Source organism: Habropoda laboriosa, unplaced genomic scaffold, assembly GCF_001263275.1.
Source record: "Habropoda laboriosa isolate 0110345459 unplaced genomic scaffold, ASM126327v1 scaffold84, whole genome shotgun sequence".
Classification (NCBI taxonomy): Eukaryota; Metazoa; Arthropoda; class Insecta; order Hymenoptera; family Apidae; genus Habropoda; species Habropoda laboriosa.
The window spans coordinates 1939088-1957551 of NW_017100202.1; the positions used below are offsets into that span (position 1 = coordinate 1939088).

Below are 18464 nucleotides of genomic sequence, written 5' to 3' on the forward strand. Positions count from 1 at the left end.
TTTGCGGAGGATAAGAGAAAAGATTTCGTTCGTGTTAAAGTTTCAACTGTGGTTGGACGGTGTTCGATATTTTGAGTGGGCAGGCGTTGAAAAAGACATTCCGTAAGAATCACGGAAATCGGAAATTGATGCCTTCCTCGAGATTCCACGGTGGCTACCCTCCTAGGAGGAATAAATTCATCGAATTCTGTTCTACAGGAACACATCGAACGCTATACGCTTTCCCTGAATCTCTTTCTCTCCCTCTTTCACGTTCACGCGGAGAGAAATCTCTGATACGATGGCTTCCGATTGATTTTCCAATCCTCACGAACGGTTGGAAAAACTTTTCTTCTTTTCAGTGCTGATATCCCGTAAAAATTTTGCTTCAAATTGTTCTTAATATGAAAAGAGAAATGGGATCGTTTGCATTGCATTAACGGAAGAAATTAAAATGTCGAGCTTTATTGTAAATTTGTGGAATAATTTTTAACACGAAGAGCTCGAAATGGGGAATTTTATTCAATTAATACTGAATTTAATCAATCGATGAGGAAACTCAAACGTCGAATTAAATATAATAGCGTATGTAAACAGCTATTGGTACACTTTAAATATTCAATAATTGCTAAATGTGTAAATAAATTCTCATCTTCTCAAATTAAAAATCTTCTCACTCGAAAAAGCAAAAAAAAAAGGAAATGAAATACAGAGCACTATGCACGTTCTTAATATATCTACATACAATCCCTAATTAGTCGAATTAAAAGAAGAATCTCCAATCCACATCAACATTCCACGTCTACAATTAAACTTCAATGAAATTCCCAGTATAACTGCTCTCAATAGCACAAGAACCACAAGAACAGTGGATAACGGTAGAAAACAATGACTTCTGAACCTCGGCCAATTGTCCCAATCGATAACACGCAGAAACTGCCCACAGCGTGCCAGTTTCACCGCGCGTCAATTCAATAATTACAGTTCTCGTATAACTTGCCAACAACCGGCTGAAAATCATGCACCGTAAAAGTTCGCGGGTTTCTAACGAATGTGCAAAATCCAACCGGCATTGTCCCTTCCTCCGCCGAGCATTGTATTCAACGAGTCAGCTGCACACCACTCACCGAGCATTCCAACCGGAAACTGACTGGGCGTCTGCAGATTCTCCATGACGCTCTGCGTCACCACCCACACGTAATTCTCCCCGGTGATCTTGTAATCGTGAGCTGCAGTCAAGATGGTGATGGCCTCCTCCCTGGTCGAGTAGAGCAGCATAACCCTGGACTCGCTGTTGACAAGCTCGAGGAGATCCCGCGGGTGAGTGACCAGGATCGCGCTCAATATGGTGAACTTGAAGGTATCCTGCATGTCGGAAATTCTCTCTCGGACCGCCTGCACGAAATCGTCGTGTCCGGCAATCTGCGAGGTGACCACGCTGAATTGATGCCATTTGTACCTTTCGAGGATGCTCAGCATCGCAGCCGTCTGATGTTCCAACGACGGCGCCAGTTGCAGCTGCAGGTTGCTCTGCGAAGCCCTCTGAAAACGTTCGGAAATTCGTGGACCTTCGAGCGCATCGTAACGTGTCCCGTGATTACGTGGAGTGTTTGCCCGGGACAGATGTATAATACAACGAAAGGGAACTTCCTGATCTCTCTCTTTCACGTTTATCGAGGGGACGGTTGTGTTAGCGAGACTGAAGTAATTGGAAGGGATTAGCGGGAGTTGTTGTGTACTTTGATAATGAAAAGGGAGGAAATTTATTCTATTCTATTACTGTTCGATTGAATTGAGATTTAGGTTTTCGTCGAGTATTCAACCCTCAACGGGTTAATTCTGTCAAATTTATTTGTTAGCGTCAACTGTGCGCTGTTTTAATAATCTACAGAAAGAGAAATGTTAAATAATTTACGTTCCTTTTTTTCGTGATACTCTGCGTTACAAGGTAACGAAGAATTAAAAATGAAACGTGTGCTTTTGTGTTTTGAAAGGAACCTGTTTTTATGGGAAATTCGATGGTTACATCGATCCTTTCAGTTTAATTCTGAATTAGTAGAATTTCGAATAAGGTTAACGCAGGATAATGAAAGTTAAGAAGAAGCCTCCTAATTTAAAAAAAACATGAAACTACATCTATTTATTTTTAAAAGAATTGAAAAATGCATACATGGGAACATTTTTTGTTCAACTGGAGGACAATAGTCTGGTCGTGTATAGAAAGTTCGCCCAAAAATACACGGTATATAACAAAAGCCTTTATCTGTGCTTCAACTAGTTTGAAAAAAATTTTAAATCTACGGAGGCAAGATCGTACATTTCTGCATGATTTACACTTGTGGAAAGATGAAAGGAAACGGTTGAATGGACTCACCCGTTCTAATCCCGAGTTATCTGCGTTCCAGGCGATCACCGGAATTCCTAGGTAACCAGCAAGCTGTAGAAAGTATTGAGCACTGGCAGTACTACGACCATACTTTTCGTAGTTCATCAGGTACAAGATGGCGGACACGTTCATCGGCAGGAATTCCTTGCATAGCGATTTCAAAATCTCTGAAACACAGAAGCGACGTCGAACGTTAGCTACATTTTGCCTAGAAATGAAAACTATTCATGAAAAAAGAAAAAAAATTCAACCGTTCCATTATATCCTTTAAAAAAGAACGTTCAGATTTCTATGGTTACTGAAAAAGATATTTAAACCTTGCAATTGCTTTCTGTACGAAAAAATTCGTACTGTACGTTACGTTGGAAATAAAATGCAAATTTTATCACAAAACAGAGATACACTCTCGTTGAATTATAATTTTACTCGATTAGAGGAGACAAACGGTCCAAAATTTCCTTCGAGTAACACAAAAAAGAGTTACAACAGTTCCACAGGATGTAACCTAACCTACAAATTCACAAAGCACTTCGTATCCAAGATAACCTAAAAAAAAAAAAAATGGATGCACATATCAATTAGAGTGTTTCAAAATTGCAAGAGAACCTTCCAAAAAATTTCTGAGCGTGTATCGCCGCAACTGCAGCTGAAACGTTTGAATAAAAGGATCGGATAAAAATGAACTGTGTGAACGTAACAGCGCCGCTCGTAATCGTATCCGTGTGATTTGTTGTCGGTATCATCGTTCCAGCGCCACGTATCGCGTCCATTCGCGCGATTTATCACGGTTCCTCGCAGATACGAGCGCTAAATGGTTCCTTCCGAACGTGGCACGCTGCTCGCTCACTTTTACAAATGGTGGACAATAAACGTAACGATCGCGAAGAAGCACCGCGAGGACCAATTGCAACGATCAAGTTTAACGATAAGGCCGCACGAGGCCTGGAGGCTACGTCTGAAAGGAACGAAGGCAGGAGAAGGAACTTTTTTATACCACACGTGTCACCGCTGGAAAAAATTCCGATGCTCCTTTTGGTCACGCTTTAATCTCGAGATAATAGAAATCGTGAGCTCCTCCTTTCTGCTGGCGACTTCTACCGGAAGCAATAAGACACATCTGGCGTGTCCAAGTTGATAATCCTCGCTTTGGTTTCCTCCGCGAGTGTTTCTCTACCGATTCCATTCTCCTCCATACGATACTTCCTCTCTTGCTTCTGATCACTTTAATGTGAACACGCGGTCACCAGTTGTCGCAACGTGTTACTTTGGTAATAGTGAAATTGGTTCCGAGGACGATTGCCGGGGAAGGAGGAGGAAGTTCGGTTGGAAATTATGGCCGAGGACGTTTTAAAGGAACTTTTCTGGAATTCAGTTGCTGAGTTTGGAACAGCAATGCATGGTAAAGCGGAAGTGTAATGGCTGTTGTTGCATCGTGTCCAAGTTCAAATAGACATAATAGCCAAAGTATTTTCAATAAGGACAATGACGTCTTCCTTCCAAACATAGTATTTACCATTTCTTTCAGAAACTCGATTTTTTTTTGGAAAATACTTTTGTATGATAATTTTATTTCTTCACTAAGAACGAGAATATCTCTTTGTTTTTTTAATTAAGGAGATGTAAGGAAATTTCGCAGGACACTTGTAATGGTGTTTGTAATCGTTCTTCAGAAGAGTCGACTTCGTCAGCTTCTCTACGATCATCGTTACGAAGTAGGAGCGAAAACATGAAATCGCGACCGTCATTCGAGTCATGGACAGATCCTGACCTGTTCCACAAAACGCGCTACTTCACCCCTCGATGTCCGCGTGACCCCGTTTCGCCATGTCCTCGTTCTCGTCCCTGTTGCATTATTCTTCTCGGTGGTTTCTTAATTTCACTTCTTATTTACGACCAGGATTCTCGTGGGCGGGTCTTATTAAGCCGTAGAAATTTTAATGAAAGGGTAAGGTGAAGGCATTGAATACTACGATTCACCTTGGAACCTCATCTGATACGTTTCAGTTAATGAGGATCTATAGATCTATTTTTCAAAGACGTGTTTTACCACGTTTCTAGCTTTTTTAATGACGATACTTGTTTAGTATTATTTTCTAACTAACGAGAAAGTGATCTATAGATCTGTTTTTCATCCTGCAGAATTTTTACTTCCAAGACGTGTTTTACCACATTTCTATTTTTTTTTTTAACGACGATACTTGTTTAGTATTATTTTGCACCTAACGAGAAGGTGACTTTTTACAAAAACAGATACGGAGCTATTTATCATTAGATCTGTAAAAATCGTTACGTTCTATATTCTTCGTCATATTTATTAACTAAACAGATAATAATAGTAATTTGCATACAGCATTTCAGAAACTTAAGTAAATTACGTAGAATCATAATCCAAAATAACCAGTCACTTATAAAGAATCGTTTGTACCTAAGACAGTGGTGAGAATCTAAGTACTATCTTCATCTATTTTTCCATTATCTCTCACTCCACACACTCCAATACTATTTAATTAATTTCCTCTTTTCCTACCACGATCGATCACTCATCGTTACGCCCGACTAACGTTTCTGTGACTCGTTTACGACCAAGAAAGTCTCAGCTACCTCTTGAAACGTGCACACGAACCCACACGTAGCCGAACCTCACGAAACAGAAATAGAATCTTCCTTATTTCTCGCTTCTTCTCCATCTTATATCGGCCTTATTGTAACAAGCGCTCCTCTCCAAGTGATTTTCGCGGAACTTCCGGCGAAAGACGAACGTGACCTACATACATCGAGTAGGAGATTCCGAACTTTCGCCAACTTTTCTCGATACCGGAGCATCCTAATTTCCACGTGCGTCCGGTGTGTCGATTATTCCAAATTTAACCATGCCCACCGCACGATCGATTGTTTCATTCATTTATCAACGGTGTGTCGTCTATCGCGCGAAAATTAACACGATTCGACCAATGTTTTAGCACGAAATAAGCGTCATTGTCCACGGATGTGTGACCGTGTCCCACAAAAGATCGAGTTTCGCCGATTGTCGACGTTCGGTCGGCGGTTGCTGACACAGTGGGCTCACCGAACTGACGTATGAGCGGAACACTGCAACAATAACTGGTATTCAATCCCGTGTGTATGATTGTTTCGCGTTTTGCCCGTACGAATGGCGAATGTCAACCGGAACAACGCTTGTAATAAATAACCGCGAGTAATCGCGATCCTATCTAAACGGGCGCTGACGTGAACAAATCACCGTGGACGAGATAGTTGGCGAAAGAACGTTGGTATCATCATCGTAGGTGATATTATTAGGTTGTACGATATGAATTACCGGATTGGAACGTCGTGTTCGTGCCTCTGCGTTCTCCTAAATTTCGTAACTGTAATTTAATAACGTTGTACAAGCTTTAAGATGAAATTAAAAAATTAGGAATTTTTCAACACTGAAATAGTAATCGCTTGAGAAATTCCATTAGGATCTTGAACCTGATTTTTGAGATTTTTAATATCTACGAGACGAGTAATTACTGTAAAATTCTGTTTTGTAATTGTTTATGGAATATGAATTTTAACGAGGAGAAAATTGAACTTTGTTTACTTGGATTCTTTAACGATCTCTCTTTCTATGAAGCTGCGTACTGAAATTTTGGTGCTTGAGCGATTAAGCTACGTTCTATTAAGTGATTTAGCTGCGAACCACTATTACGACGCTGTTTAGTAAACAATGCGTGTTCTAAGCCCGAATTAGGGGCGCATGATCGGAAACGTAGTCGACCGTATACTTGGGATAATGCAGTCTTTGATCAGAGGCGTTTACCTTGATCGAACCGCTGCTTCTTAAGATCGATTCTGTGCCTAGTTTGTTTGGCAAGAATTATAATGCATCACGGATAAAGAACCTAATTCTGTGACAGGGATATACCGAAGGGCATATTTCGTTACAAATTATTCCCAGCAATTTTGCAGAATTTTAATAAAATTTCTCGAATTAAAAGAAATATTCAAATTTTGTCTTCCTTGATTACAAAAATGTTTTATAATATTAATTCATATGCCACAGAAAAATATGAAAAAATACTCGATACAATTTTTGATGTTTGTTTTATCTCTTTTGATGTACTATTAAAGGATTAATCAATGCAGTTTTCTTCGAAAGATATTTCTACCCTGCACACGTAATTTGATAGAACCGTGTATCCAAGGAAACAGCAAATCCCTCCACGGAACTCTAATGAATGGTTAAACGTGCGATCGCAAATCATGCGTGTTATCTGGCTCCTGGAAGCAGCGAAACACCTGATTAAATTCAGCTACTTAATGAAACAGCGAATAATAGCGGCGCTTCAATAACTCGTTCCACGTACGCGATATTTCATCCGCGGGGAAGCCGGGAATCCGTATTAATGACACAACGGTATTAAATTTGCGGGTCGACGGACGGCGTGGATCCGATATAATCCGGCAAAGTAGGAAAGGGCTTTATAATTTGATTATCAAAGGGTCGAGGGCAAAAAGAGCACATTGACCCGGTCCCTAGAATTTTCACTTTAACAAGTGGTCGCGAGCGATGTTCGACGTTTGCGAGAACTCGCAGCGCTCTTTCGTATTTCGTTACGAAGATAGAGTGAGTGAGTGGGTGAGTGAATGAGAAAGTGAGTGGGAGAGTAAGTGAGAGAGTGAGTGAGTGGGTGGGTGAATGAGAAAGTGAGTGGGAGAGTAAGGGATTGAAAGAGAGAGTGAGTGGGTGAGTGAGTGAGTGGGAAAGTGAGTGGGGAGTGAGTGACTGAGTCATTCACAATCAGTCAGTCAGATAATCAAGGGAAGAGAATGACAGAGTGAGTGGGAGTGTAAGTGAGAGAGAGAGAGAGTAAATGAGTGGGTGAGTGAACGAGAGAGTCAGTGGGAGAGTAAGTGAGAGAGAGTGAGAGAGAGAGAGTAAATGAGTGGGTGAGTGAATGAGAAAGTGAGTGGGAGAGTAAGTGAGAGAGTGAATGAGTGGGTGAGTGAGTGGGTGAATGAGAGAGTAAGTGGGAGAATGAGTGAAAGAGATTGAAAGAGAGAGTGAGTGGGTGAGTGAGTGGGTAAGTGAATACGTGAGTGAGTGGGAGAGTGAGTGAGTCATTCACAGTCAGTCAGTCAGATAACCAAGGGAAGAGAGTGGGTGAATGAGAGAGTAAGTGGGAGAATGAGTGAAAGAGATTTAAAGAGAGAGTGAGTGGGTGAGTGAGTGGGTAAGTGAATGCGTGAGTGAGTGGGAGAGTGAGTGAGTCATTCACAGTCAGTCAGTCAGATAACCAAGGGAAGAGAATGACAGAGTGAGTGGGAGTGTAAGTGAGAGGGAGAGAGAGTAAATGAGTGGGAGAGTGAACGAGAGAGTCAGTGGGAGAGTAAGTGAGAGAGAGGGAGAGAGTAAATGAGTGGGTGAGTGAATGAGAGAGTAAGTGGGAGAATGAGTGAAAGAGACTGAAAGAGAGAGTGAGTGGGTGAGTGAGAGACTGAGTGGGTAAGTGAAGGCGTGAGTGAGATTGAGAGAGAAAGTGTGAGTGAGTGAGTGAAAGAGATTGAGAGAGAGAGAGTGAGGGAGTCAGTGAGTGAAAAAGTGAAAGAGTGAGTGAATACGTGAGTGAATGAGAAAGAGAGAGCAGTATTTTCAATCGCAGGGAGAATTTCATAAGACTTCACTCGAGACGGTCTACTTAAACGGCACGGAACTTGTTCGAGCTCCCCGGTACTCTCTGTACGCGGAATATATGAGCTTCGAGTAAATAGCCGAGTGACTCGAGTCACGAGACGTGACTGGAGCGGATATTAAGCTCACGATCAATTAACACGAACGCCGGGGCTCGTGTCGTTGATTAGAGAGGCTGGCATAGTGCAATAAAAATCTTCAGAATTTACGACGACAGAAATTAGATCAACCTGCACTTGCCGTGTATGCTGTTCGATGACGAACCGTCGACTGACTCGATCGAGTGTTCGTCGTCGTCGTATTTATCCCTGTACAAGGGTGTTTTCGAGGCCGAGGACATTATTTCGCTCTGTAATTAAGCTCACAATTCAATTATGACGTGCACGCCGATTAACGATTTCACCGTTAGGACAATATTGTCGAATCAATGCGGATCTAGGCGGCCCATCACGCTGATAATTGTAGTGTTTATAATCGATCCGTGGGAAATAACCAACTGGCGAATTAGCAACAACGCTATAAAACGTAACGCGGCGCGGCGCGCCCGTGAAATTGCCAAGCATGGAGCGCCGCGCGAGTGGACTTCATTAGCAAATAATTAGCGCTAGTATTTTCATACCAGATGGCTCGGTCACGAGGTGGAAATTATTGGATTTGTTCGAAGGAAGCAGCGCTTATAAATGAATAATTCGTATAATAACAGACGGTGTAATTCTTCTGTAAAATTGCAATTTAATTTCGAAAGTGTGATTTTACATCTGCATCCTTCAAAAATGAAATTTCGAAAATTCACAAATACCGAATTTTCATAATATTGAAAATTTGAAAAATTTGAAATATTCTTTACGAAGTTAACAGTAATTAACGAACATTGCAAGTTTCATTTTCCAGTATTTAATTGTTGAAAAAATATTCTTCGTACCGTGTAACGTTTAATATTTGAGAAGCACAATGTCCCTATCAAAAGGAAGAAAGATTTCTCGAGGCAGAATGAGAAACGAAAGCATCATCTGCAACCTCCGGAGTATTCAAAGGTTAAACAATCAATATCCCACTTGTTCTACCGGTTATTCCGCCGTCGAACATTATTAAAGCGCAGGTTGATACGATGTAAGTGGGTCGTGCTTATTACAAAGGTAAATTTACCTTCCCATTCATTCTATTTACCAGTTCTCCCTCTTCCAACTTCCACTGTGACGCAACAGAAGACGTAATTCCTCGATTGTCTCTAACCTAACCGATAAATAATGTCATAAATAATTTCGACAATTGAGAATGCAGCAAAATTTCGTCTCCAATTAATTACCACAAAACTCGCCGCGCACCGAGAGACCAATAAAGTGACACGTTTCGAACCTTCCTAATCGACACTATAATCCCAGGGAAATTAATTAGTATAAGGAACCGGAGGTAAGAGCATCGACGCACCGGTGCGACGAAAGGGACAAGAGGGGATTAAATTACTCGCGGAATTAAACGGACAATAATTACCACGTCGTTATATCGGTTTCTCCTCTTGCAAACCGATTATCGTCCGAAAAAATGTACGATCACGGTACAACGTGTAAACTCCCGTGTAACAATTTGCTAGACGGATCACTCGAAAATTCATATAGTTTTTCAATCTGATATTACAAAGAAAATTCTCCTCAATCTTCGGTTAAATCAATCTTTCCCCCTAACCAGCGAAAAATCCATCAAAGGATTGCAATCAACCGGAACGAAACAAGGAGGGCAGAAGTTTCAGATTACGTTCCACGAAAGTGGAATAACAGGAAATTTGATGTGACGGATGAGGAAAAATGGCCAAGTCCTCTCGGAAAGCACACGTGTTTATGAAACCTTCCACGATCTATCAACGACGAAACGCCCACACAGACGGAATCTTAAATCGCTGATTTGGACGTCGGTGGATGTAAGAGTTCACGGTCAAAAGGAAACGGAGAAGCACAGACTAGACGTCGTATAAATGACTCTTGCGGAATGAAAATCCATCGAGTTTTTCATCGAAAAGTTCGTGGTAATTTTGCTGGAGTTTCACTGCTCGCTGGTGAAAGAGAAAAGTTACTTTTTTCGACAGAATTTTCATTCAGAATCGAGTAACTAAATATTTCTATCTTTTTGCAATTAGAAAATTTACCAATTCTTAGTCTAGTTGTCTTCAATTTTATATTTTCATATTTTAGTAGTCTACAAAGTTGACAGAAGTAAAGCAATTTTCCGTCAGAATTCATCCACAGTTATCTTGAATATCTTTCGAGTAACAATGTTCCATTGCAACGTAAATCCAGAAGAAAGCTGAAATTTCCGAGATAGCTAGTCGAATAAACCTACTTTAGCGACACGAGAGAAGAAGAAGAGCTTGGAAGAATTGCGGTGACAGCTGGAGGAAACGGCGGATCCGCGAGACGTCACCGACGTCTCATGTTCGCGACGATCGTTTAGCGAGGCAGCGATCTAGCTTTCACGCGAAACCGACATCGCGGAAAAGCGCAGCCGCAAGCATGAACGGCCCAGAAGCGGAAAACATGTTGAAAACACGGCTCGATGTCTCGCTCGTGACGAATCCCGAGGCATTTTGTCTGCATTACGTCCACCTGTAGCTCTTTCGTTCCATCTCGAACTTCGAGCTAATATTTGCTCTCTTTCCTCTCGCGTGAACATACACAACAACACTAACTCTCACTCCCGTGATTTATTTCACTCTCGCGTCGGGTTAATTTCGCTGAATGTTAATTTCGATCGGTTCAACGATATCGGCAAACGAGATCAGTCATATTTCTCTTGGTGTCGTCGAGATTTCAGTTCGTTTGGCAATTTTCGAGGTAAATTAAGCGGAAATGTAACAGGTAATCGTTAACGAGGCAAATTTAGCGAGTGTGCTCGGTTTACTTCGGTTCGTTAGAATTATTCAAGTGTTCGAATTGAAACGTTGCTCGAATGCAAATGTTTAAATATCGTTTAAAGCTTAATTGTAATTTCCGGGACGAAATTTCACGTAGAAGTTGAAATATCAGGAGGAAGTACTCTGGTGAATGAAACGTTTGCTCTTCTCATCTCTGTACTTCTAAGAACGTGTTCTAAAAAGAGCTCTCGAGGGCTCCTCGTGTGATCGAAACAACAGCTTCTTCAAGACTTGAGCGTGCAGTGTATACGAAACTGCTTAATTGAAGAAGAATTTTAACTTAACTTTGATACTTTAATTGAACATTTTTGAAAATTTTTAGCAATTTTTCTCTTGTTAATTCGCGTATCAAATGTTCCGATATTTCGAGGTACACTATTTTCAAATAATTCAGCCAATAATGCACCTCGAATTCTGGAACGGAGAGCTTCTCCGCTTAATCTCTCCTTTTTCACTTCAATTCTTCCTCCGACTCTAATAACTTTCAAACTCTCAGATATCACGAGGAATAAAAAAGAGTAACAAGGATGGTGGCATCGATCCCATTCCTGAAGTATCGTAACAAGAACAAACCACCACTGAAATATTCGCCGAAAGAATTGCCAAAATTTCCAAAGCACACGCGTGCTTCTGAAGTCGTGAACGACGATCCATCAATTGCAGACTCACGTGAGAAGCTTTGATGGATCGGGCAAAGAACACTCGTGTTACAATCTGTCTACAACGTTACTTGTGTAAAAATAAACGTCGACTATTATTTGGACAACTTTAACGTCAATGTACACTGAAAAAGTTCCAAGACGAAATTAACTGACAGGAAATTTCTTTCAATTTATCCAAAGACTTATTGAAAATTTCTAATTTATTCGTTTATCTTCTTGACGGCAGATTTCCCTAGAGGCAACCTTTTGCAGCGAGCATAAACTCTTGATAAATTAAATACCCGACTTCCCTTTACTCTAGAAACTGTCATTAGCCTTTCACGTTACTTAAGGTTCATGTGACCATTTTTCGCATCTCTTTGAAGATCAAGGAGGTCAGTCTGAGCATCGCCTTTGGTGAGAGTAGGCCACGATGGCATCCAATTAAATTAGAACTATAAGAAAGTTCCGTTTGGAGCTCTCGGAGAGAACAAGCTTCGACAACCAGCAGCTACGTTCAATTCAGAACTCTAGTATAATAATATTCCAAACTGATTTTTCTTCTCCACCATATTTCTCTCTAAAATTTGCGACTGATTTTTCCAAAATTTTTCCGTGTAATCCTTGAAAAATTTCTTCGAACGAAGAATATTGTGAACGAACGAATGGGAAAGTATTTGAGGAATGTGTGGTGATTTGTAACCGAAAGAAGGGTATTTGACGTTAGAAGATCTGTTCCCAAGTCACGCTTATCCTTCGTAAGCTGACTCGGACAGTCTCACGCGTGATACGGGGCAAAGTCGTGACGAATTGGCGCGAGTAGACGTTAAGCCGCACATATTGACCAGCCCGGTGGAATTTCGGGGAGTAAACCGGAACGTTAATTTCACCAGTCCAGGCAAAATAAGAAAAAGCGCTCTTTTTGCTACGTGGCCACGCGTCGCCCACAGACGCAGGACGAAGACGGCAATATTGTCGTGTTTTCGAGCTCACCGGGCGGAAATATTGCTATTTCATCGAGTTCAACGTCGACGCGAATTCTCCACGACTTCCGTTTCCTGTTATTCCGTGGCTTCCGCGCGCTAGGCGTTAATCGCGTGAATTGAGGGAAACGAAAGAAGGCGTGATCATTATTGATTACTGCTTCGTGAAAAATTTAGCCTTTAATCACTGGAGTTGAAACGACAAGCTTCTGACCTAAATTCTGCATCGGCTATAAAACCACCTCCGCTTTATAAAGTCACACTATGTGAAATAAAGTGAATTTTCTTCTCTGTGTAATGAAATTGACACAATTTGAAATACGGTAGTTTTCGTTGAAATAGCTATGCAAACACGCTACAGCGAATTTAAGTAGTTCAAAATGTAAAAAGTGAAACGGAACAATTTACTGTTTTCTTGGTAGTACTACAGTTCCATTCATAGTCCTGTAAATAATACACCACTTGACTTTGTCAGTACAAGAACCTCTATTCGTATAAATAACAATATATCACCATGCAAGTGGTATAGACCCGTTCTTGGACGTACAAGTTGTATATCCCCGTCCTTGTTCATACAAGTAGTATACGCACGCTTTAGTCAGACGAATAGGGCAGATCAATCCCTATTGAGCCAAGTAGAATAGACTGCGTTAGAGGTTGAACATACAAGAAGTACCAGTCGGTCTTTCGTGAAACAAGTAGCACAGGATCGTCCTTTGATCATGGCAGTAGTATAAGTCTATCTTTGGTCAGTACAATTAGAGCCCTATTGATTCATGGGTTAGCGAGATAATTTGAACTGCTTCGAACGTATGAAGTGGCATTAAACTGTAATATCAAAGCCTATTACATTGTTAAATAAATAATATTGAACGCCTTGTTTGTAATAACAAAATCAGCCATCCTTTGTAAAACTATACTGCGTTACTATATTTAAATATTTAAGACACAGTAATTTCAGACGATTCTGCGCATGACTTACCAAGTAAAATATACCACAGCTATAACATTTTTACCTTCAGTTCTAAACGAGAATGCCATTTACGTCTGAATTGGTAGGGTGTACCAATATTCAATAAAAATTCAATTCTTCACGTGAAATTTACCAATTAACAATCACAGAGCAATAGTCGTTACATTTACAGTTGCAACCCCAGTAAAACTGGTTTCACAGAGACGAAATGCCTCAGGAAACGTTACACCCTCCCATTTCAGACTCGAATCACCAATCACCATCAATTCACTCGATAAAATCACATGTATATGTACCTGTTGGACTCGGTGTGAGCGTCATCATGCTCAGCCGGACAGAGTGCTGCGTGAAGTCGTACTTGTCCAAGAAGCTGTACTTGCTCTGCCCCTTCAATTTTCCGTAGGTCTTGCGTAAACTGCCAACCGTACGGTTCACAGCCTTCGTGTACTCCCGCACACCGAAGTTGGTGTGCGGCACCACCAATCCGATCGTCATTTTCGGTAACGATCCATTCCGCCGTCTCGACGATTCGTGAACCCCGGACTCGCCGATCGTTGACCTCCAGCCGCAATCGCCGGAGGTCACGAACGTACCGAGGATCAGAAGGAGCTCGACTCGCATCTTTCCACCTCGTCCTCTCCTCTTTCTCCCTTTCTTCGCTTTTGTATCGTTCGCCTGCTCCACGGCTCTCTCACGGTTCACGGTTGGGGAAACGAACGAACCATTTCTCACCGGCGGGCGACCCGAGAAAGTGAAATCTTCTTCGTGTTCGTTGATCACGGGTCGACGGTCACGGAAAGTTAACAAGTCGAAAGTCTCGAAGGGACGTCGAAGAAGTGGCTTTTGCAGATCGTTAAAGTACTCGAGAACTCTTCGTCCTTCGCGCGATAAAACTACCCTCTCTCTCTCTCTCTTTCCTTCTCAAGATCAGAGGGTAGCCGACAAATGGATATATCGAGTTATTGATAACTCGTGATTGTAGTAAGAACGTCGATTGGAAAATTCTCGAGATGCTTCAGAAATTTTTTCCTCACTCTGACCATTTTGTCGAACGATGAAAAGTATGTTTGATTAAAAGTTGAAATACTGAAGGTACGTTCCACTTGTTACATCTCTAGCGAATGCATGTTCAAAGCTTCTAATATGCTATTTCCTTCGAACTGGAGCAATTTCGATGGTCGACACATAGGTGCATCTCATCCTTCGAATTATTCGAGTTGCTTGAACACCGATTTTGTTCGAGGATCGTCGACGGTGGTTTCGTTTGCGGAAACTTTCGCCAGAATTTGCACGTATTTACGTATATATGTGGTATATAGGTTAATATATCTATGCGACGTTAATTTGTTATATTACGTTTTGATTAAGGAAGACGAAATTTGATTATACACGCTGGTGATTAATCCAGATACGCGAGAAACACTCGGGGGTGGTTGTCGAAACCGGTTGTTCTTGCCTTCGTGGACGAAGGTAACTACTGTTTCGGAAGACACTGAAAAAGACAAATTCCACACGTTTCACATAGGTGTCCTTTTTTTTAAATCTCGTCGTTTTTCAACCTGCGTCGTTGGTAGAGTCTCGAATAATAATCGCACAATGATACTAAGGACGTTTTGTGAAAAATCAGAATTGTGTCGGTGGTGTGTGGAAAAATAACGAAAATAGCTTACAAAGGGCAGCCTCGAATAAAAGGATACTATGGTTAACAGGCTTCCGGATATAAGCTGTTTTCTCCGGCTAGGGCTTTTCAACGTTTCATCAGTATTATAGCTTCATCAGGAGTTTCACGAGGGGAGATTATAATTTAGATGAATGCCTTTCTCCATGGAATTTTATAATTAACGTCGAAAAATTTTGGACGAGTAATTTGTAGGTTTAAAGCGTGGTATTACTTTTAGGAAATTTCTGCCCTGGGTGCAGTTACTGTTAGGATTTTCATACACGTTGCAATAGTAAGAATGTTGGACAATAGGAGGGAGTTGTATTCGGGAAATTTCTGTAATATTTTCATAATCCTGCGAATCCTTACCGCCATTATTGTCTTTATCCTTCGCTTCGTAATTTATCCCTCCTACTGTTTTTCGTACTAAAGCAATTTTCTCAGTTATGATCACAGACAGGTAAGTATAATAAATAAATATGTCCAAACTCAGTATATTTGAAATGAGACAGAATATTTCACGAGAAATTTCACGGCCTATTTTTATAAAAATTGAAAATAAAAATTTACAATTTCTAAAATTGCAAAGCTTAACCCAAAGTACGTTTAAAAATTTGTCACGAGTAGAATATAGAAAGTTCAACAAAAATCACACTTCATACTTCGATATCGAATAACGTCGTATTTCTAGAACGAAGGGATTTTCCAGCGTGGGAATTACGACGGACAGATCGCGCTTTCGTTGGAAATGTTAAACGGCAGTCGAAGCGAGGAACGGCGTGTCTCTGTGCAACAAAAGGTACAAAACCTCGATTTCAAATCGAGAGAAACTCATTATGAGCGATCGGCGGAAAGTTTCGCCGGTACAATCGAGTCACGCCTCCCGCGGAACACCGATAAGATTGGCTGGAAGTAATTACGGGGCCCTCAATTAAGCCGACGCCCGATAATTTCGTGCGAGGATCTGGAGCGTCAGAATCACAACGAAGCTAATTATTGAGATTTTCGTCAGGCCGGCTGACAGGGTCTGCCGCGCCGTGTAATTCCACGTTAATTGGTAATTACGGAAACCTATCAAGCGCCCGGCACTTTCGACCGCTCTTGTCGTCTCTTGTTTTCATCCTTTTGCGGCCTCGAGGATCTGTTTGGTCCCCGCTATTTGATTGCATGTCTTCTTGGGAATGGCATGTCATGTGTATACGCAAAATACTCCAACTTTCAGCACCAATTTAACAAGAAAATCAAATGTTTTTTTCCGGTAAATCTCAGAATCCTATAATTTCTTTTTCAAGACTTTACTCGGAATAAGAAAATTTTTATTTTTCGGAAATTTATTTATTTTTAATATTTTTACTTTATTTCAAAGAGCAAAATAAAGTTTCCTCTGTTATAGGAATATACAGTAACACGTTAGTTACGTGATTTTAATTCAGTAGTAATTTTTTCCAACTGCTTTTACATATAGTTCACACAAGAATCTAAGAATTATGGATCTACGTGTTCTAGAAAACTGTTTCGTTAGAAACGAGGAAGAAAAGAACGAAAAATTTCATAACTGCAATTATTACAAATTTGTTATATTGACCAGCGAACAATTCGGCATTATCCCGCCAAAATTGATCGATCCCCGATATTTCTGAAAAATACCAAATCCCGCTCCCCGCGGAAATTATTTCAATTCGCAGAATGAGTCGTCGTCCTCGTAAAATCGTCAATGTAAATCTCTCAATGCCTCCCACGGACAGGCCATTTCTCTCTATTCGTGCGCCAAGTGCAAATATATCGAAGATGCTAGTCACGCGGAGAATTTACATGCGCCATCAGCGGCGTCAGCTCAGTCAACCCGTTCCACTCGCAGAAGTCCTAACTTGTTTAAGGAAAGGGTTAAATTTACTTTCGAAATTCCCATCGAAACGTGCATCCGCCGCATTTAATTTCCATCCGGATGTGGCTACACTCGATGGAATTCCCTTCGCCGCGGAACAACGTGAGCTGCACATAATCCCGGCGAACTCGATTCTTCGTTAAAATTGTCCTTCGTCATTATCCAAGTTTAAATCGAACGGTAATTCCCGCACAAGCTGCACACGAACGTTCAACTTCTTCTTATTAGACGTAATCTCCGCGAACGGAAGAGGCGAAGAAATTTGCAACACGATTTTTCCACGTGAACGAACACGGGCGTTAGGTTAAAAGTTAAGTGATAACCGTAAAGAGATTACAACGCAGTTCGTAACTTTTGTTGCCAATTTTTCTTCTCCAACCCTCTAACACAGTTTCAACGAAAGACGCAGAGAGCAGAAACTTATTATTATCTTTACAGGTGATCGATAACGTCCTTGTTACAGTATTCGAAGCACACCATCACCTCTGCAGTTACCTTCAATTTTCACGTTAACAATTAATTCCCCAACTCCGAAGAGAATTACAACACAACAAGATCTAATTACCATTCCTCAAACCGAACGAAATGTACAATTTCCCTTCCCTTAAAATTACTTCCACCAATCTCCGTAAACAACCAACCGCGATAAAACAAACTCACCAGCGTTAAGTAGAAAGCGATAATTCCCCGCGGTGCGATAAACACGGATCCCATAACTGACATTCATCACGGAATGCAAACTGCGCTTGGAACACGCGGAGAGCAAACAAACACGACGATGTTTCTCTTCTCGCGGCCAGAAGCGCTCGACGGTGGAGGAACATCAGGTGGGTCGGCCTGTGGATGGTCGAATAAAACAAATACACCGGATGAAAATTGTACAAACTGTATCGGCCTCGTTCGAGTTTAAAGCCAGGAAACTAGCGTTAACAGGACGAGTACCGGTTACCAAGGATATCCGAGTCACTGTTTGCTCGGAACTCAGACAAGTTTCCCCTGCCGCCAGAATGAGAAGGCTGTGTTAGTCGCGGAATTGCCAATGGAGGCACCGAACTTGTCGCGGAAAGATAGCGACGCGAAGTTTGTTAAGAAGCCGGATTCAACTGCCTCTCCTGGCTGGATCACCGTGCAAACTTGTATTCGATATGGTCAGCAGAATTAAGCTGTGTGAATCCAAGTTTTCAAGGAAGAGGGCGGGGGGGAGGTAGCTGTAGGTTGGAAGTTTATCTGGGTTATTTCGTTACGCCGAATGAATTGGTTAATTTAGACGACGCTCGAAAAACTTTCGAATCCAATTCTCGTCAGATCCGCCTTGCGAACGAGAAGGCTTCATGGAACATCGTGCTTCTATAGGCCACCGGTTATTTTCTTTCAA

At 41.3% G+C, this 18464-nt stretch overlaps 1 protein-coding gene across 1 annotated transcript in view; it reads right to left on the reverse strand.

Moving 5' to 3' along the window:
- The window catches only part of LOC108570452 (glutamate receptor ionotropic, NMDA 2B-like), a 151778-nt gene that overhangs the window by 64077 nt on the left and 69237 nt on the right, over positions 1-18464 (reverse strand). The window contains 2 exon segments of the mRNA XM_017932314.1: positions 1107-1521; positions 2354-2532. Coding sequence (XP_017787803.1) covers positions 1107-1521; positions 2354-2532 — 594 coding nt within the window.